The 21,504-nt window shown below is 48.1% G+C and overlaps 1 protein-coding gene across 11 annotated transcripts in view; it reads right to left on the reverse strand.

Moving 5' to 3' along the window:
* Positions 1-21,504, reverse strand: part of DAB2IP (DAB2 interacting protein) — a 199,668-nt gene that overhangs the window by 84,200 nt on the left and 93,964 nt on the right. For all 11 annotated transcript variants that reach the window (XM_064676617.1, XM_064676616.1, XM_064676619.1 and 8 more), the window contains one exon: positions 18,097-18,215. In XM_064676617.1, coding sequence (XP_064532687.1) covers positions 18,097-18,215 — 119 coding nt within the window. The remainder of the gene's footprint in view (positions 1-18,096; positions 18,216-21,504) is intronic.

The following is a 21,504-nucleotide window of genomic DNA, read 5'->3' on the forward strand; positions in this document are numbered from 1 at the left end:
ACTGAGGCTTGCACCCTGTAACTGTTCCATGGACTAAATCCTGAAAAGACCTGATTTCACTCAGGGGAAAAAAGGTCTTCTTTTTCTAGTTCTGTGCTCTACCCAACTGCTTCCTCTTCAATAGATCCAACTGTAAGAAAGCCCAAAATTTCCTCCAACTTTGTTGCTCCCAATTTATTGGCACAAGTCAACATTTTGTGGCCGTGACCCCCCCCCCCTCCAGTTTTGTCCCTGAAAGGCACAGCTGAGACCGACACAGGAGAACCCAAAGTTACAAACCAAGACCCCCATATTTGCAAACAAACCCTGCACCCAGGCCAGGACATCCAAAGCACAGCACCAAGACATTCCCCCCTGACCCCCCAGACTCCCTCTCCCCCACAAGGCTCCCTGCCCTCAGACCCAGTCTGGGATCCTCTGGTGCTCCCGGGAAGCAGAAGAGACCTGTTGGGGGATTGGCTCCTCCAGCACATCCTGCAGGTCCCTGGCAGGGATGGGATGGCAGGGATGGGGAGCTTCCACTGCTCCTCCAGGCACTGACCCGGGGCAGTGTGCAGGTGAATTCCCCATGCTGGATACCTGCAGCTTCCCACCTTGTCCCGTGTTTATCTCTCAATTACCCACCCTAAATTCTTTCACCTCCCCACTGTTGACACCTTTTAAACACATGGTTATGAAATCCATCATCTGTTATCTCTCAGTGGCCTAGAAAACAGCACTGCCTGTGCTCCACACTCTGCTCAGCTTCTCCAGCACTCACCCAGGCAGAGATGCTTCCCAAACTCCGAATTTGATGCTATCAGGGGCTGTGTTTAGATCACACATCAGGGCCTCGTCAGACACCATCCTAAAGAGCATCCAACAGGGCTCCATTCTACTTTGCTGCCTCCAATTTAGCTTGTTAACCATTCCCAAAAATGAGCATATTTTAATTACCGTTTTCTGAGAATTGGGATTATTTTCCTCCTAAATATATTCGTCTGATTATCTCCAGGATGAAATTCATTTGGTTAATTACCATCTTTTTAATTTGTTTAAGACTATGTTTCTGTTTCCTGTGCTGTAACACCTCCCTGCCAGCTCTGCCTGCATTTATTCAGTGTCTGACAGGGTCCCATTTCGGGGAGCAAACAGAAGGTTTCCATGAAAACACGCTCTGACCCAGGCCTTGCAGGCAGCCTGTGATCCCACCACACATCCAGCATGAGGGAGGAACATCTTTCAAACCCCCTCAGCCTCCAATTCCACTCCCAATCCATACACACAGTCCAAGCCCTCCTCCTGTCAGACACCATCTTATGTAACTCATCCCTATCTCATTATTTGCCAAATCCCAGCAGTTTTGTACCTAATGCCTGGATTATTCCATCATTGTCTCATTACTACCCCAAAACAGAGGTAGACAAACTGCAATTTCATTATCAAGATCTCGATTCCAGTCAGTGACGTATTTACTGGAAGAACCCAGATGTAATTTTATTAGTTTTCTAAACCCTCCCAACAATAAAACATAAAACCTGCCACGGGTAATGCAAATGAGACCAAGGGAGACATCAGGAGAAATTTCAGCTATTCCTAAGCCAATGGAAATGCTGCCCAATGGGAAAGGTCATGGCACCTAATTGAATTACACACATGGAGCTGAACTGCAGGAGCACCAGGAGAGCATCCAACAGCTTGGGAAACGCTCTCCCAGGGCTGCCTCCAGTCTGTGGTGTTGCCCCAGCACAGCCCCTGGGCCACCCCAGCCTCAGCTGCACCCACATTTCTTTTCCATGCCAACATATTTCCATCTTACTCAGAAAGCTGTTTGTCCCTTAATAGGGCACATTTTCCAACCAGCTTTGTTGTTCTGCAAATTATGGGCTATAAAGAATTAATGGTGGAATATAAATCAATTTAGTTCACTGAGAGAGTGTGTGTTTTATGTGGCAGAGGTTTTCAAAGAAAAGTAATTAGCTGATTTGGCATCTGAATCTCCAGAAAAATAAAGAAGCTATTTTTCTGCTAAGAGGATGTGTTTGAACACATAAACATATGCTGCATTTTCCGAAACTATATTAAGAAATATTATTTATTGTTTCGATGTGGCTGATTGTTGTTTCTGTTGCCTCAGGAAGATTCTTTGTGATAAAGATTTCACCACAGGGACTGCATTTTACTTTCCAAAATGCCTGACTAGAGGCTTAAAAGAACCAGAGAGGTCCAGCTCTCTCCTAGGTCAGGCCCTTTTCCCCCCAGGTCGGTCTTTTTCCCCCCTTCTCTCCCAGGTGGGTCATTCCCAGGGATGTCACACGGAGGTTCCACGACCACGGGGTTGATGTGTGACCCTGGCTCATCCCAGGAGCCTGTTCTGTGGTGGCCACGGGTTCCTCCCCGGGGACTGTCCCTCTGGCCACTTCCACAAGCAGCAAATACACACCAGGGAACCCAAAATGCTCCTGTGCTGCCCGTGTGTGAGGAGCAGCCAGGCCTGCCCTGCTCTGGGAGCCTGGGGGAGCTCGGGGAGCGTGGGGACGGTGCAGAGCAGTGACCCCCCTCCCGGGGACTGTTGCATAAGATGCCACTGCTCTGCCATTTGTTCCCTCCCCGGCTGCAGCGTGAGGAGCTGAAGCCAAAGGGCTGTTTTGTGCTCTGGGAGGGAATAAGCCAGTCCCACTGGTGAGTCTCATTTGCCCTCTCCGTGTCCGCATCGCACAAAAATGAATTCCACCTTCCTCCCTTTGCTGAATTCCCCACATGAACGCCCTGGGTGCGTTCAGCAGAGCCAAACCAAAGCCAGGCAGTCACACATCTGAGTTTGCTTCCCCCCTGCTCCCCACTAACAACTCATTTAACAGCAGCACAGCAATTAGAAAATCAATATTCCATTCAGACATGAATGTTTCGGCTCCAGCATCGCTTAAGGAACCTCTCTCGCGGGCTCATCTCTGCCTGGGCAGAGGATAAGGCAGGAAGGGCACTCTGGAGCTGGGTGATCTGATTGATTTAAGATGATTTCTCTTAAAGCCCACACAGTATTTGCAGAATGTTTCAGGTACAGGCAGTGTGGAGATGACATTCTCCTAATAAGCAGTTCTGTGCCAGGAGTGTGTGTGTAAATCCAGCTGCAGAGAAATGCAAGCTTGCTTTCTTGTTTAATATCACACCACCCACCTGAATAAAACAGAGCCTGACACATGTCATAAGGAATTACTCCATGAATGCAAGGCCCTGAGGCGCCAGAGCCCCATTTGTATTCCAGTCGTATTAACCAAAAATAAAATAAATAAGTAACAATCACATCCTCCTTGCCATGAAAGGATTTTCCAGCCATTCAAGCTCTTACTACATTGCTGCTACTCGTTCCCATCCTGGAAGTGCAAGGGCAGCAAAGGGGAAGGAAAGCAGAGACAAAGTGAATCACAGCGGAGAAATTACTGAGATTTGCTGCCTTTGAGTTTGTGCTGGAAGGTTCAGCCTGGCCCAGCTCAGCCCTCCCAGCTCAGCCCTCCCAGCTCAGCCTGGCCCAGCTCAGCCTGGCCCAGCTCAGCCTGGCCCAGCTCAGCCTGGCCCAGCTCAGCCCTCCCAGCTCAGCCCATCCCAGCTCAGCCTGGCCCAGCTCAGCCCTCCCAGCTCAGCCTGGCCCAGCTCAGCCCATCCCAGCTCAGCCTGGCCCAGCTCAGCCTGGCCCAGCTCAGCCCATCCCAGCTCAGCCCTCCCAGCTCAGCCCTCCCAGCTCAGCCTGGCCCAGCTCAGCCCTCCCAGCTCAGCCTGGCCCAGCTCAGCCCTCCCAGCTCAGCCTGGCCCAGCTCAGCCCTCCCAGCTCAGCCTGGCCCAGCTCAGCCCTCCCAGCTCAGCCCATCCCAGCTCAGCCTGGCCCAGCTCAGCCCATCCCAGCTCAGCCTGGCCCAGCTCAGCCTGGCCCAGCTCAGCCCTCCCAGCTCAGCCCATCCCAGCTCAGCCTGGCCCAGCTCAGCCTGGCCCAGCTCAGCCCTCCCAGCCCTGTGCAGACACAGCGGCCCCGCCGCCTTCCCCTAATTCTATAATTAGTCTCTGATTATTCCAGCAGGATTCAGAACCCTGCCCATCTGCAGAGCCCAGGCTGGGAGCAGCCTGCTTTGTTTCCGTGTTATTTAAAATAAGAACCGTAATTGCCAATTGTTGTGGTGGAAAACCACTCCCTGGGGGAGACGGGCCCGGGGAAAGGCACTCGGTGGGCTCGGGAAAGCCACCACCTTCCCGAGGCACTGGGGAGAGTGGGAAAGCCAAAATTCCCCAAACTCAGAGCAAACCCACCCACCTTGCCCAGAAAACTGAGGATCAGATGCCTGGTTACTAAATTGAGGAACAGGAATTCCTTCAGTGGGGAACACGAGTGCTGAGAGGCGTCCAACACACACTTCCCAAACGCATCCCACATACCAATTCCTGGTTTGTTTGCCCGTGTGTGTGCTGTTGTGTAAGCCATAATTATGCAATCTCCCAATTTACCATGGAGCACGTTCCCAGCTCGTTCCAGCTGAGCAGCAGCAGCTTGTGGCCATAACAAGAAAAAAAAAAGTGAGATTTTTTTTTTCCACAAATTTGTTGACATGGAATAAAGTGACCTCTTGTATCATGGAAAAGGGCAGTGCAAAGATGAGCTCTGGGAAAAGGGGCCCCTGCTGACCAAAATTACTAGCAGTGGGCTTCTAGTTAATGCAAAATCACTCTGACCATGGCAGGGACACGTGGAGCCTTTAAAATTGGTCTGTGACGAGGTTTCTATAAATTGGATGCCCTGACACAGAAAACTGGGAGCTCGGTGACCTCAGAAGCAGCACAACAAACAGCTCCTCAGAGTGAGGCACTGGACTGAGATCAAACACTTTCCAGGGCACTTTTTGATGGAAATGGTAGATAAAATCCCTGGGCAAAACAGCCCATCCTCAGTAATCACCACAAAGTGCTGAATTTGATGACTTTTTTCCAGTTGGGTGATTAGCCATTCCAATAATTTTTCAACGAAAAAATAACTAAGTTTTCTCAGTAGGTTTATCAGGCAGGACAAAGTGAGTCTAACTTTGAAGGTTCACAAGTGGTTGTAACCAATGCTGAGGTTACAGGAATAGCTGCAATCACTGTTTCCAACTATTCCACCTCCAGAGGTATCCAATGGGTTTTGGAGATGTGTGTATGTTAAACTCAGTCCTAGGGCTGAACACACTTAGGAGGAGTCACTTCCTCCAATGGATTTGACTGACACCCAAGTGTTTGTTCTTTATGTACCAAACACCAGGAGCACAAATCAGATTTAATCCTGTGCTCTTTATGCACTGACATTTATAGAAAGAAAAACGTGTCAGAGGAAGAAAAGCGTCCAAAAAACTACTCAGGGCTGAATGATGCTTTCTCAGCTTATCAGTGACAAGGGCTGTGGTTTCAACACATCACACAGGAGAAAATAAAAATGCCAAGATGCAGGTGATACAGCACAGGCTGTTCTGGGAACACTGACACTGCTGCAGCCTGGGACTCACTGGAGCAGGGAGCAGGAATGCCACAGGCTTGGAACAAAGAAGGATAAGGGGATGGGTGAAATCAGGGACTGTGGAATTATCACAGAGTTACAGAATGGTTTGGCTTGGAAGGGACCTTAAAACTCAACTCATTCCACCCCCTGCCATGGGCAGGGATACCTTCCACTAGCCCAGGTTATTCCAAGCTCTGTCCAGCCTGGCCTTGGACACTTCCCAGGGATGGGGCAGCCACAGCTTCTCTGGGAAACCTGTGCCAGGGCCTCCCCACCCTCACAGACATTAATTCCTTCCCAATATCCCATCTAACCCTGCCCTCTGGCAGTCTGAAGCCATTTCCCCTTATTCTATCACAACATACCCTTATAAAAGTCCCCCTCTTAAATGTTTAAGGGAACTTGATACTTCCAAAACCTTCAGACTTACTATTGGATTAGTGGAATTATTTAGGTCAAGTCCTGTTTTGCATGTTAATTTGGAAAAATAATAAAATCTAACCTGAGCTCAGGACACCAATGCCAGGCCAGTCAGCCCAGGAAATTATTGATGAGTTTTCAAAGAGGACTGAAGCAATTAAAAGCCAGCATTTGGTTGCCTGGACCCAGCCTGGTGACCTGAGTCCAGCTCTGAGGCAGGGAGAGGAGAGCCCTGAGCTGTCAGTCAGAGTTACATTCCCACAGAGGATTTTTTTTTTTGTTACTGGAAGATTTGCCAGGGTTCCCAGGATGCAGCAACTCCCATTACACCTGAGCCCTCAGCACAGAACAGCCACACACTGATAATCTGGATGTCTCTGCTGCAGCTGCTGTTCCATGGGCTGCAATCCTGCTCCTCTGGGGCACCTCCATCATTATTGGCCCCATTATTTTATATCTTGTTCCTCTGTGTAATGCTGACTCCAGATCCCTTTGTTTTAACAAAAGGACGTGTTCCTTGGAAACAGGTAGGGGTGAGGAGTCTCAGGGAGGGAAAAGGAGGCTGGAGAAAAGGCAGCAGGTCGTGCTGTGCCTGGGCTGAGGGAGCATCCAGGAGCCTTGGAGCCTCTGCCCCAGAGGAATCCCTGGAACCTCTGTCCTCTGTGAGCCCTGGAACCTCTGTCCCAGGGGAAGCCCTGGAGCTCCTGTCCCTGCTGCTCACAGATGCCCAGAACAGGTTTGTCAGTGCAAAGAAAACAGGTGTAGAAAAGGTGTTTCTTCCAATAGAAAAGATGTTTCTTTCCACAGCATAATATAATGTGCAACACATTGATTAGGGAATGCCTCAAGGAGTGATAAAAACCATGGAAAACAGGCTGAGAGGAGTCTCTTTAGCTGGAAAAGACAAGGAGAGATGACACAACAAATTATCAGCAAATAAGGCTGCTGAAATAAGGAATAAACCGCCTGTTTCTATTTACTGTCTTTTACAAAAATGGTCAACAACAGATAATAAAGATGAAAGATAAAGAACAATAGATTAAAAAACGTCAGGGCTGTAAATTATGTTCAGACATCTCACCATGGCTGTGGAGCTCATTGATACGAGATGTAATTGAGACCAAAAACTTCACATGACTCAAACAGCACCATTATTATTATTTTTTAAGGCAGTGCAATGGTTTGTGCTACTCAGAAGAGAGATCCAAGCTCTTGAGTCAGGGGATAACACAGAGCTGGCACTGGGCTCCCTGGCCATCACTGCCACGAGCTCGTGTCACCCTGTTTGTCACTCCCCTGCCATCACAGCTCTGCTCTCACTGAGAGTGTGTGGAGGCTCTGCCTGTTGTGGGGGAGGTTGAGGGAGAGCCTCAACATGAGTGACTTTATCTAAGGAGGGTGAGATACCCCCTCCTGCTTTGTGCAGAGAGGAAGCTGCAGATATAAAGGCATCAAGGCAAACTTCTCTCGAGGGCACGTCAGAGCAGGAACGAGAGGGCCGCGATAATGAAAAAAAAGACAAATAATTCTTTGCCCTTTTCTTGCAGGCTTCACTCAAGGACTAGGATTGCTTTATGAATACATATCACAAGGCTGCCAACAGTCTTGAGAAGCAGCAGTGTTGTACAAAGATCATAAGCCACGTTTAAGAGATGAGAGTTAAAAAAACTCCAACGCCGCAGTCAGCTGATGGTTTTTCCTATCTGCTATCTTCTGTTAGAACACGTTAAACCACAATTATTACCTGCTCTGTAGGGCTCAAATGCCCGTGTAAATGAAGCTGGGAGTAACTAGTTAAAGGAAGAAGGATTGAGGAGATTAATGTGAGCTAACTCACTTCCCTGGATGGCTCAGAGAGCTTATAACAGAACAGGGATGCAGGAAAGCAATTAAAAGAACTAACTTAAATAAATCTCTAGTGCTGAAGGTTTGCCAGCATATACCTCTAAATTCTTCTCTGATGCAACCAGGCCCCTTCCTCCAGGGATGTTCTAACAACCTCTCAGACATCAGGATAATTATTGCAAAGTGTGACCCAGACTGTGGTTACTGGTATAATCAAAAACCCCCTGAGGTTTCAACATTAGACACAGTCTCACCGGTGCAGCAGCTTCCAACTCTTTGTAACAGTGTTGTAATGACTAAACTTCAAATTCCACTCTCTGTGACAGGGCCATGGTGCTGGTGGGTTGGGGGTAACGTTGGCTGCTGAGGGGCTGCTCCCCCAGACGGGTTTTAGTTTCTGTGATGGATCTGTCTCACTGTTACCCCTGTGGAGGAGTCCTGGCAAGGAGCACACTCCAGGAGTTAGAAAGGAGAGAAGAGAGATAGTGGGTCACACAATCACAGAATATCCTGAACTTGGAAGGACCCACAAGGATCATCCAGTCCAACCCCTGGCCCTGCACAGACACCCCAATAATCCCACCCTGTCCCTCAGAGCGTTGTCCAAACCCTCCTGGAGCTCTGGCAGCCTTGGGGCTGTGCCCACTGCCCTGGGGAGCCTGGGCAGTGCCAACCACCCTCTGGGGGAAGAACCTCCCTGAGATCCAACCTGACCCTGCCCTGACACAGCTCCAGCCCTTCCCTTGGAATGGAGAGAGCCAATATCCAGTTGCTGCTCTCACTGGTGCAGTCCCTGCTCTGGCAGACCAGGCACTGCTGTTCCCTCACAACATTTCCCAAGCAAAACGTGCTCCCCTGATATTCCAGCTCCTCAGGCTGGCTGAGTGTTTGATCCCTTTGGGAAGCTTAAGGACTGCAGTGGATTTGCTGCTTTCTGCTGCACAGGGAACTTCCAGGGCTGGGACATAAATCCTTGCTTGGTTCTAACCCGCAATCTCCAATTTAAGCAAACGGGGAGTAAAGGAAGAAACAAAATACTAATTGCAATCCAAATTGCTCCATCTTCCATCCACCCCCTGCCAACCCTCCTCCCTGCTCCCTAATCCATAAGGTCTGAGTGATGATCAGTGAATAATTAATTCAGGGTGAGCTGGAGAGGCTCCTGCAGAGAGCTCTGCGGGCGCAACATCCCGTTCAGGAAAGGCCTGGGGAGCACCCGGAGGTTCCTGTGGTGCCTCTGAGTGCCCAGGACCCACCAAGGCACCCCCTGCACGTGGCCCTGTGCCACCCCACTAATTACACTCTGTTGGACAAACCCTCTGTGCTCACCCACACACACATGTCCCTCCACGTTCACTGAGAGCACCAGGGGAAGGCAGGAAATGCCACAATCCAGGGAAATCGTGGGCAATGCCGTGGCATGATTGGAATGATTAAGGTGCCCAATTTCAGCAGGTACCAAAAGAAAGAAAAACGCTGCCTTGTGTTTTCAAACCACGTAAACACAAAAGTTGAAATAAAAGAGCTCAAAACCAGGCAAATTTTATACCTCAGTTTCCTGCACTGCTCCAGAATGGCAAAATCTGGGAGGCATCACACACTGCAGGTGTCCCTTCCCTCCACAACAGTCCTAAGCTGAACCTCTTGATCAGGTCCTTGAATTCAAATTATCTTCTGACTGTATTTAGCAGTAGCCAGGACTAAAAGTGTGCAGATGCCATGAGGCAGCAAGAAACACTTTGTAGTGTGACTGGAGATGCCAAACACATCACACACACTCTGACACACACACTCCAGACTCTTCATGGCACTGATTCCAAAGAACTGGATGACTGAGGGAGTCTCCAAGGGATCTGTGTGCACCCTGCCCTGCTCTGTCCATGCCTGGGGACAATCCCAGTGCCTGTGATGGATCAGGTGGTGATACAGGAGCACATCAATCCTCAGGGAAATGTCACATCCCCATGGCATTGCCCTTGCTTGGTGCCCAGGAGGATCATGCCCAGGCAGAGGATAAACACCAGGCTCCAAGGTGAGCAAAGCAGCCCTGAGTCTTTAATTTCAACCCTCAGAAGCCAGGCATGGGAAAAACTTTGCTCTCAGTAAAAAAATTTAATATATAAATGCTCCTCTCTCTCCCCCTCTGTGCCTCCACATCATGTAAAGTGCTGCTATACAGCAACAAACACATTCCTGATGGAACAAACCTCCCCACACAGCCAGGACAGCAAAGGATTAATAATTCAGGGGACATCCAGCTGAGTTATGGAAATCATTTGGGAACCACCACAGGCCCCTTCTGCAGAGGGATGGGGGTGTGGGTAATCCCTCATGGAATGTGGGGGGTACAGGGCCAGTTTAATCCCACAGACATCTGTAAACGTGAGCAAAGGGGACAGCCTGATGTAACACCTCTGGCTTTACAATTCCTAAGACATTTACATCCTCTGGAATGAGGGAATGCCGCCCTCCTGCACACCATCAATCACGTACAAGGCACGCCACATCCCTTTCTCATATAATTACTTATATAACACACGTGGATTAAAGCTAAATTCATATTTCTGGCTTTAATACAAATCAGTTCAGTATTTTTAAACAAATTACATTTTAATTCCAGCTAAAGTGCATTGGTTTAATTCAATTAAAATCAGTTTTTGCTTCTTTTCATCACACCTGACCTGAATTTTGTGGAGGAGAACATGAGACCTTCTGTATTGTACTGAAAATTAAAATTATTATAAACACTGCCAAGCAGATCAACAAGATCATAATACCAGTGTTATGAGAAGACATCCCTATGTGAACAATCCACCTGAAATCTCTCTAGCCATCATTTCAGAGGGTTCCATATCACAAGGGTTTATTACAGACTATGGTAAGAGGAAGACCAGAGGAGCATATTTTTCCTCAGTCTGGCTTTTTAATTCCCTCCCAGCTGATGGATGAACTTGACAGAGTTATTTGGTATTCACAAGTCTTGAACATCATTATACCCAGTGCTCTGTACAACTCCCAGCCAGCAGTGAGCTCCACGCTCGGGCTGCTGCCTCCAGCTACAATCAGCGGATTTCGGTGCCCGACCACTGCCAGACAAAACGGGATAACAAGGTACACACGTCAGACATCAGCACTGAACAAAGGCCTGGAATCCTCCCCCTCCTCGCTCTCATGTTCACTTGCAACTCTTTGTCCCTCACATGGATTTTCCAATCAAGGTTTTGCAAGGTTTGCAATAAAGAACAGGGCGAAAGTTGGGTTTAAATGTTGTGTTTTCAACATCCCTTCCTTCCACAAGAGAAAGCCATTTATTGCTAGCACTAAATGCCAATAGAAATGACAGAGTAGAGGACAGCAAAATGTGAGCCAACCTATCTCATCCTCTGAGATGGGAAATCCCATGGAAGATGGGAAATGGAAGCAGAGGTCAACTGGACACCCCTCCCTCGTGGCCAGACAGTGTGAGGGGCAGAAGCTGGGAGTACAGTTATATCCCATTAAATGCTGCTGCACACTACCAGAGAAAGGCCCTGCTTTGCCATCTTCCTGCTGCTCTGCCCCTACAGGACTTGGTTCAAACAGAAATCACCCTTTAAATAACAATTTCCCATTAAATCCACTTGCTGACCTTCCCAAGATGGTGTGATGGCAGGATCTGCTGGAAAGGGAACACGTGCTCAGGAGGCAAAGGGCTGGGAAAAGGACTGTTCCCCTCAGTGCACGAGTGATGGTTTCATCATGAGCAGTTCTCATTGTGTGCCAGAATCCCAGAATCCCAGGATGGTTTGGGTTGGAGGGGACCTTAAAGCTCATCTCGTTCCAACACCCTGCCATGGGCAGGGAAGCTCCCACAGACCAGGTTGCTCAGGGCACAGTGGAAGGTGTTTAAGCCTGGGATAGAACTATCTTAGTATCTATTGTAATCAAATGATAATTAAAACAGCCAAGAGAAGGGTCTGGAAGGCACAGAAGGCGTCCTCTGGTAGAAAAGCTGCAGTGATGGCATTTTCTTTCTCTTTTTTTCCCCCTGTGTTCATTGACATGAAGAGCAGTGCTAATGTAATTGCACTGAAACCCAGGCACAGGAAAACCTCACCAGGGCGAAGGCAGAGTGAATGGTCTGTTTGGAAACAAAATGTTGATGCAGTGGAGAAGCAGTGCCTGCCTCTGATCTGAAGGGTATCGAGATGCCCTCGGCTGCAGCGCAGCAGAACCGTCACCCTCGCTCAGGGTCGGTGCCGAGGGGACACGAGCACAGCCCTCTGCTTGTACCCCCCAGGTGTGCAGGGATGCACCACCTCAGGGCTGCCAGGCAGTGGCCAGATGAGTCAATAATATGCATTCAGCCTGGGAGAGCAGGCAAAGGAAAGCAAGCATCCTTCTATCCATTAATCACCCCGATCCTGCGCCGCGGAGACAATGCCTTCCGATCGCCGGCGCTTCCCAAACATCCCTCACGCACTAACCATCTGCAGCTGGGATACAATGCTTTGATTGCAAACGTCAAAAAGATAGAGCAGAAAATTAACTTCTCCTTATTTAGTAGGTTTAGAGAAATGTGGCTTCACGCTACACTAATTCAGTGCCCTCAGTATGAAAACTCCCCATTACGATGTCTCGTCAAATTAGAGCCGACGATCCAACGATGTCATCTCTATCCTCGCACAACACTCTATTTTGTAATTAAGCAGGACAGGGAAACAATGGCCTCGCTTATAGAGAAAAGGTCAGGGATGCAAAACATATTTTTGCAAGCTAATTGTAAGATGCATGAAGCCAATTATCCCAGCAGTGCTGCATATGCCGGAGCAGGAAGGATTTTTATCATTTTGCTCCGTGACTCCCAAGCGGAGTCAACGCGCCGGCTGTGCCCCGTGGGGCACGGGGCTGACTGTCCAGGCTCTCAGGGAAACAGGGAGCACAGAACTGGGAAGAAGGCTATGAAGGTAATTCCAGCCTCTCGGTCCTTCCCTTGGCATTCTATTATGGCTTGAAGAATTTCCAGGAGTTAATACAGTCTTTACTGGAAGGTATTAGGCATGAGAGCCCTGTTCAGGGAGAAACTTGGACTGAATGTGTAGGATAAGGAGAAGTGTTTCTGTATTTCTTTGGGAATGGGGAATCATTTCCCTCAGGCAGCCTCAGATACAAAGTCACATGTATGTGCAAAAGCCAAATTAACAGGAGGAACAGTTAAGACCTTGCTGTTGCCTTGGGAGAAGCTGAGAGGCCCCACAGTGTTTTCAGTCTGTCTCTGACCCTCTCGGGGTTGTGAAATTATTTTTGTTTCTTTCAATGACTCCCAGAAAACACCCCCATCAGCCCCCTCTTTTTCCCTTTACAACATTCCCTTTTTAAAAATACCAGTTTCTAAGCTTTCTAATACCATGAGCAGAAGATGAGGAACATCACAGTTTCTGGGGAGAAACGGTGATTTCCTCCTGCATCTCTCCTTCAAAGCAGCTGATTTTTCCAGCCTCCTAACACAGCCATTAATTACAGATCAGTAATTAACTTTCTGGTTCAAGAAATATTTTGCAAAGGAACCCCATTAAAAGGCTGATTTGCATATTGTAGGACAAAGCAGCCTTGGTATAAATGCAGGTACTGTGTGAGGCCAGTCTGGATTCTGAGACTGTCCTTGAACCTTTAAGCTGCTGAATTCCTTGACTGGGGGGGAGGTGGGGACAGACACTACCCGAGCACAGGTGACATTGGTACCTGCTGGATGCTCCTGACTTTGCAAGATGTTTTATTCTGCATTTCAGCCGCTGTTGACAGTGCTGAATGGTTTCCCTACACAAACTGAACTGCCATTCCTCAAAGTATCTTCATTATAATTAAAACCAGAGCCCAGGTGCTGTAGTTAGAGTGCTGTTGGTGTCGCCCTTCGTGGGGTCCCTACTCGTACAAGTGCTCCTACTCAGAAAGATTCCCTGGATAATGCCATCTAAACAAGGAGCCAGAAGAGGAAGCAGCTCTCCAGCACTTGTTCACACAGATCTAAAAGCCCTTCATGCATTCTGGGGTCTGCCAGTGCCCTAGTTCTGCAGGATGAGTCATTCCTCTTTCCAATTCCAAAGAAAATAGAGCAACTTCATCCTTCGTCATGCAGCACTCACCATATTCTCATCAAACTTCACCAATTCCATCATGCCTAAAAATATTTGGCATATCAGGTTTGTTGGGAATAAACAAGTGATAATTAGATCTCAAAGAACTCCAAGACTAAGTTTACTGCAGGATGCACCCAAACAAGCTTTGAGCACATGGAAAACCCTGACAGCAGCACAGGCACTACATCAGGACATCAGGAATGAAATGTGCTGCAGCACGTGACTTGTACAGTTCCTCTTCCCTCTGTGGGTTATAAGCAAAAATTTTGGATGGGCTAAAGACAAAAAAGCAGTTTAAAGAGGAAGTCTCAGTAGTGCAAGTCTGTTATTAATGCAGGGCTGTACCCCTTCCAAGGCTGAGGCTCATTTAACAATCAACCATATGCTCAGGCTTTTGTAGTGCCAATAAAAGCTTAAATAGAATGTTATCTCCTGGAATTATAGAAAAAAAAAACCCTTGCAAAATAATCACAAATGTTGGTAATCCAGAGTCCCTGAGCATGAAATGAATTCTAGGTGCACTGAGGCAAAGTGTGCCCAGGAACAACCAACTCAGAGATTCCAGCAGAACAGGGAGTTCCCCAGAGCACCCATTTTCCACCAAGTCAGGACACTCTGAAGGTATTTGTGCAAAATCACCCTTGCCACCACAAGCAAACAGTCCCAAATGCAGCACCACCAGTTAACAACTGGAGCAGAAGAACCTTCTCTCGGTTCCCTGGCTCTGCTCCCTGTGCCCCACGTCCAAATCAGAAATTTTCTCCATCACAAATTTTGTTAGGAGAAATGTGGATCCAATTAAGAAAAATCCATCTGCCAAATGCTTGATTTGTGGATGATTCCAGAGGCCACTGCAAAGCCAAACATTCAGTGTTCCATGATAAAAACTTGGTGAGCTGCTGCAATAAATCAGGAGGCAGGAGACGTTGTTAGCAAAAAAGCCACTTTTTGGAACCCTTTTTAGCTCTAACAAGCAATGTGACCAGCCAGAAAATTGAAAGGAGCACTCATTTCACAATCCTCCCTTAGATCTCACATTTACATACTCCGACTGTACCAGACTAATGCATCTCTCACACAGAATGTGAGTTACACTTGCTCTGATTTTGCTTCTTTTATTCCCAATCAATAATTTTATTGCTGTTACTGCAACTGAAGTCTTAGAAAAAAAACCAGTATGCACAGGACTGGCAAAATTTGGCCAACCACATCCCTGTGAACCCCACAGTAATTTAGTGAAGAGCAAACCCTTATTCCAGCTTTTGTTTCTTCTCAGCCAACGTTAAAACCCAATGCCACGAGAAACAACCATGTTTTTTCTACAAACATAAGCTCTGCTGACTATAACCAGGGTATTTTTTTTCAACACAACACTTTGAGCAATTCCTCAGATGTTCTTTAGGGAGAAAAAAATATTTGGCCAAGGTTTTACTAAACCAGGCTTCTCACAGTGGCTCTGAACACACACACAGGCCGTGGTGTGAGCTGATGCCACTGAGGCATCCTGTGACTTTTCCAATGTTTACTGTTATTTCCTTGTTTTCCTCACCCTGTACAACTGTCTCACTACTCCAGGAGGTAATAATTTTCCATTTTAAATTGGCAGGATGTATTTAAATGCATGCATTAATCAAACACAGGATAAAAAGCACAGATATGTTTGTTTATATCCTCTGCTCCACACACAAGCCACATCCACCTAATTATCTGTCTGCACATGCATGTGCACAGTTCATACATTTCATATATACACACACATCTGCAGGAGAAACAGGACGTGCAAGGAAAGGAAAAATAAAGAAACTAAGAGGCAGGAACAGTCCCAATTCAGATACACAGAAGCCAAGTAACAGAAGCATTTATGATCTACTGTAGCTCAGTATTTCAGCCTGGAGTGTTGTGACTGCATTTACTGCACTATTCATTTTTCCAGTGGCATCTCCTGCAAAGGTTGGACCAAAGCTCCAGAACAGAACAGTGTTATAATGGTGACTTCCATGAGCAAAGGAGTGGCTCAGGAACAATCAGCTTGGATACAAGATGGAGTCAAGAATCAAATATTTAAGAGGCAAATATTCCAATAGCAGATGCTTCTTTGAAACAGTTCTTGGATTACGAGCGAGACAAGCACAGCAGAAAATGCACGGGAGGGATCTGAGAGACTCCAGTCCTTTCCTATACATTGTTCATACACAATGGGATGGGAATGTTCAGGAAGATAAAATTATCTTTTGAAACCCAAACCTCCCTGCATGACTGGGAGGCCCAGGTGCTGCTTTTCTTTCACCTCTCTGAGAGCAACAGTCCCTCAGGCCGAGCTCTCCTGCAGAGCATTCCCGCTCACCTGACAGGTCTGACACCCCTGTGCCAGCCAGGGACCAAGAGCCTGCTGTCAAACCCCCTGTCTCACTGTCCTCCAGCTCAGGGCATGTCTGAGGACCACAGATGAAATGCTTTTTTGAGTGATACCTGCCTAACAGAAGGTGTAATCCCCGGGATGATGACAGGATCATTCATATGCAGTTTTTCCTACTCATACAAGCAAATCCTTGAGTGTTATTCGAGGTTGCCAAATGCCACCTCTCCTCTATGCCACCCTTGAAAATGCACTACAGCAGTCCCTGAATCTGTGTGAGGAGAACTTGCAGTACATCTGGCTCTCCCAAAGCCCAGCCAGCTCCGGGCTCTTGTGCTGGGAGGGCAGGGAAATTACATGGCTTAATTTGGGAAAATGGCTTTGGCTGCAGGGCTGGCCAGAACAGTTAATTCCCAGGTCCTACCCTGCCAAATCACTGAATGAAACAAAACCCATCCAGGTAGAAAGAAAACGTTGCCTAATTTGCCTGTTCTCTGAGTGAGGCAGCAGCAACGTAGGCAGATTCCCGGGAGAAGCCCGGCTCCACTCGCTTCCCTCTGGAACACAGTGCCCTACTTCGAGCATTTGGGAAAACTGCAGCACGGGAATCAAACCAACTCTGTCTTCCCAGACAGTAACCCCTGAGATCTCACTCTGCACTAACCAGCACAACCCTTTCACTTGCAGAATTCAAAAGGAAAAAACAATAGGTCGGGTAAGGAAGAATCCAGACTGGTTTTTGTCCAAATTGTTGTCTGTGGGCTTCAGAAGCTCACAGCCCCCCTCCAATGAATGAGTACGGCTAAAACAAAGTTGTCATTGCTTTTAAAAGTGAAGCATTTGCTCACTGGGTCTAAAGTACAATCCTGGTATGATAAAATGTCCCTGCTAGGAACTGGTTACATCAGGGTATGGCCATTCCGGCGTCATTGTCACACAGACTTTTCCTGGCACTTCAATATCTCTGTCATTCCCCAAAATGATTCATGTAAGGGTGAAAGATCTTCCTTTTGGAAGCAAAGCACTAGTTTGTTTCCGTGGCTGGTAATGGAATCTGTCTCACCCAACCACGACCTTGATCTGCATCTGAATTTACACATAAATTTCCCTCGACCGTGCCTGTCTGATGAACACACAGACAGAAACCCACACCTGCAGGAACACACAGACACCCACTGAAGAGCTGCTACACTTTCTAACCAGCTGAAGAACAAACCCAAGGTCTCATTTCTCTTTCATTTTGCTTGCAATTTGCTCCAGCACCGGCCAGCCCACGTCAAATGCTTTATCGGCCCCATCTGCACGTTCCCTGCGACGCAATCCCGGGCTGAGCTCCTGTCATGGCTCAGGCAGGAACAGCAGCTCCGGCCACACGCCGAGAATCCACGTCCATGGAACAACAACAGACAAGGGCAGTGCTGGAGGAACGGGTGTGAGGGGGGAGAGAGGGATTTGGGGAGATTATGGTTGTTCCTGCTCTGTGTTATTGTTCATTCCTGTGTAACCCAGCTGTGCTCGGTGCAGTCCGGTGTGGGAGCATCCCTGCCCTCCCTCCCTCACCTGCAGCAGCTCTGGCTGCTGCATCTCGCTGCTATTTATACGCTGGTGCATCAAGTTAGGATTTATTGGGGAAGAGAGAGCAGAGCAGTCAGGCTGCTCTGCACCTGGTATTCAACCTGAACAGGGAGGGCTTGCACCATGTCCTCACCGACAAATTAAAACTACCCCTCCTGCGATTAAACCAAGTCTACTTCCATCAGGGATGTGGCCCCTGCTCTGAATCAGATAAGCAAGATATTAACGAGAGCTGGAAAAATCAATCTCCTCCTTGTGTCCCACACCCCCCTCACGAAGCGTGCCCTTACCTTTCATGGTCCACACTCCTGAACCCAGGTAAGATGTGCCGGAAGCTGCTGTTCCTGTCGAGCTTCGGTTGGCTCTTTGTCCTTTTGATGGAGCCTTTAAGCCGGCGGCTGAGGAACCCCTGTGGGGTGAGACAAGAATACTGGATTACGGCAGGGCAGGGGGAAGGGGAGCGGGGCGGCGGGGCAGGGTGTGCTCCCCGGCCGCGGCGGGAGCGGTGTCGGCAGCGCTGCCTCAGCTCCCCGCCAACATCTGCTCCCGGCGCTCCCGAGGCCGGGGCGCTGCGGCGGCGCGAGACTCCCCGAAGCCTCCGTTGCCCTGGCAACCATCAGCTCACATAAAAATACTGTCTGAAAGACAAGACTAGCACATCCCATCACAGCTCCTGGCGGAGGAGAGGCTGGACCGGGGGCTCCGGCCGCCCCATCCCAGACGCCACCCACGCACCGGGAGACGGGCGAGAGCTCCGTTACCTGCTCGGAGCCCCCCGGGTTGGCAGCCATGGCTCGGGTGTCTCAGTTACATGGACAGATCTCCCCTAAAGCTTGGCCAGACCTCAGGGCTACAGGCACCACCTTTAGAGGAGAAAGAGACCCTGGCTTGAACGTACAGCTCCTTCTCCTCCTGCCTCCTCCCGCCCGGAACATAAGTCACGGCTCCTGGAGTGCTCCACAGCAAAGCCAGCACTAAACGTTTTAATAGCAAAGCTTCTAATGTGTTATTTGCTTATTGTTAGGAGTTAATGTTCTACATAATCTGAACATTACATTTAATCTCTCTGCTAAATAAGGTAATAAAAGTATAACACTACTGTGCTGGCCGGCCTTTACAGCGTGGGAGGGTTGGCTTAGAGAGGGTCAAGCACGTTGGCCAGAGAAAGTCAGGGAGCATTTTAAAGAGAAACCAGGATTTTGGGGTGAAGCCTGAAGGAGTGTTCCTTTTACAGACCATCATACTAAAGAAATAAATCAGCTCCACACCAACACCTCAGCAAATCCCTGCAGAGCCCGAGGTTCTGCACCCGCCACTTCTCTTCCCTCATCCTCAGGAAAAGGGGAAGATATCCGCTGGATTAAGCACAGATTTTGAAATGCATAAGGAAGGAAATGTGAGAAGAACAGGTGTCCTTCCACTGGGTACCATACCAGCATCCCAGAGGTGCCCACAGCACACCCTCTGCTCCAGGCAGGAGCCTCAAATGGATCCTTAGCAGCTCCCTTTTACAAATGAATACCCTTTATACGTCTTGCAGGAAGATAATCACAGTCTAACTTCCATCCAGCCTGTCATTTGTTTGTGCCATTTAAACACTCCTTCCCCACCCCTCAGGATATTCATGGCTCACATTATGTCTTTCTCAAGTCAGACAATCTCCCCGGAGCTCTGCACAGCTCTTGTTGTGGAAGTGACTTTCCTGTTTGTAAGTGCACCAAGAATCTGAAGCATCTTGATAGCCAAAGGTGTCTCACATTTATTAAGTGCCACTTTACTTACAAGCCAGGTATGTTAACAGGCATTCATGGGCACTGAATGTTTCTCTGGGAGCTGTTTGCATGACTGGAACAGCACAAGGTGTATAACACAGCCCATCGGGTTGTACATTTTGTCATCTCGCACAAAGCCAACGCCTGAGCCAACAAAGGCCTTTTCAAAGGTGTTCTGGCCGTGAGAAATACCTTCAGAGGGTTTTTATAGTACAGAGGAGCACGACTGTGAAACAGTGAACTTGAGGATTTGCATTATCTAGAGCATTGTTAAGATATTTCCCTCAGTACTCAGACCCCAGCCGGCCTCCTACTCATTGTATCAACGTGCTATCAGCCTCATACTCATCATATCAACGTGCTATCAGCCTCATACTCATCATATCAACCCTTCATGCTCTCGTTCCTCTGGCTGGGTCAGGCTCTCTGCTATGGACACCAGCCAATATTTGCTGTGAAGGAAAAATCAAACCCACACAACTGGCCGGTCATGCGATATTTCCCTAAATGCCACTGGTGAGCAGGTTTTGGCCCAGAAGTGAGAGACTGGTGTCCCTTAATCACTGCCACCCCACCCACAAATATGTCCTCGTGTAATCAAGCCACTTCTTCAGTCCAGGAATAGCTCTGAGCTGTGGACAGGGAATTGCTAAGGACAAACCCAAATGCTTTCTGCAGCAAATGCTGACAGCCTCCTTCCTCCATCCTGTGCTTCACATCTTGACAACTGTTACATGGTTCGTGCAGGATTTGGAAATTAGAATTTAGGGTTGCAGTAAGACATTACTTTCCTTCTGTTTCCCATTGTTTTTACATTCATTGCCACCAGAAGGAGAACACACTGAGCCATTTTCCATTTTCATTGCCATCTTCTTTGGGAGAATGAGATGTCAGAAATTTTAATGCTGATAAATTATGCTGCTGTAGCAATACTTTGCACCTCCACAGTGCACACCAGAGATCAGAAAGCCTAATGTGTGAATTACTACCTTCTGTAATTTTCAGATGGAGTAAGGAAAAAAGAGAGAGGAATTAATCTGTGGAAATATAAGAGAGAGAGAATCCGACCCGGGGTGTGACCGCCGAGCTTTCCTGGTGAGATCATAAGGACATCATCCATTTCTTCTCCATGTAGGACTTTAAACAACATTTGATTCTGATCTCCAGACAAACAAGGCTAATCCCAGCCTCTGAGCATTGCCTCCTCCTCTAGCCCAGCTGCATTCTTGGGAGTTCTGGTAATTAAAGCATTGCCCTTTGTATTCCATGTTCTTGATACACTTTTAAGTTTCTATTGAGAGCTGTCTAGGGCAGGATTGTGTCTTCCTGTGTGTGGGCAGCATTTACCACCCGTAAAAATATCTTAGCAAAGATTAAGCTACTAACTGAGAAAGGTTTCATTCAGAAGTTAATAGTCTGTATGAAATGATAATAAACAGAAACTTGCAGAGCCCCAAATCCCTTCAGATACAGTAAATCACAAAATAGCCTTTGAAATATTACAGAGGTACAAGCCACATAAATTCATCTTTAGGTATGGAGATATTTTAGGGTCTTTAGAGAGGACCACTGTGGTCAGGAGTGTGGCCCCATGCAATCCATGGGAGCCCCCAGAGGAGTGTGGCACACACAGCTCATCAAGCCTGGTGAGAAAAAAGCAGGAATCATGGAATCACAGACTGGTTTGGGTTGGAAAGGACCTTAAAGTTCATTTAGTGCCACCCCTGCCATGGGCAGGGACACCTTCCACTAGCCCAGGTTGCTCCCAACCCCATCCAACCTGGCCTTGGATTCCAGGGATGGGGCAGCCACAGCTCCCCTGGCAGCACCCAGAGCTTGCACTGAGCAGTGATTTCACCTTTTAAGGCCTTGCTTTCCTCGCTTTGTTTCTGCTGTTTTGCCTCTGACATCTTCAAGCCCGGAGTA

Source organism: Pseudopipra pipra, chromosome 20 (assembly GCF_036250125.1).
Source record: "Pseudopipra pipra isolate bDixPip1 chromosome 20, bDixPip1.hap1, whole genome shotgun sequence".
In the NCBI taxonomy this organism is placed as follows: Eukaryota; Metazoa; Chordata; class Aves; order Passeriformes; family Pipridae; genus Pseudopipra; species Pseudopipra pipra.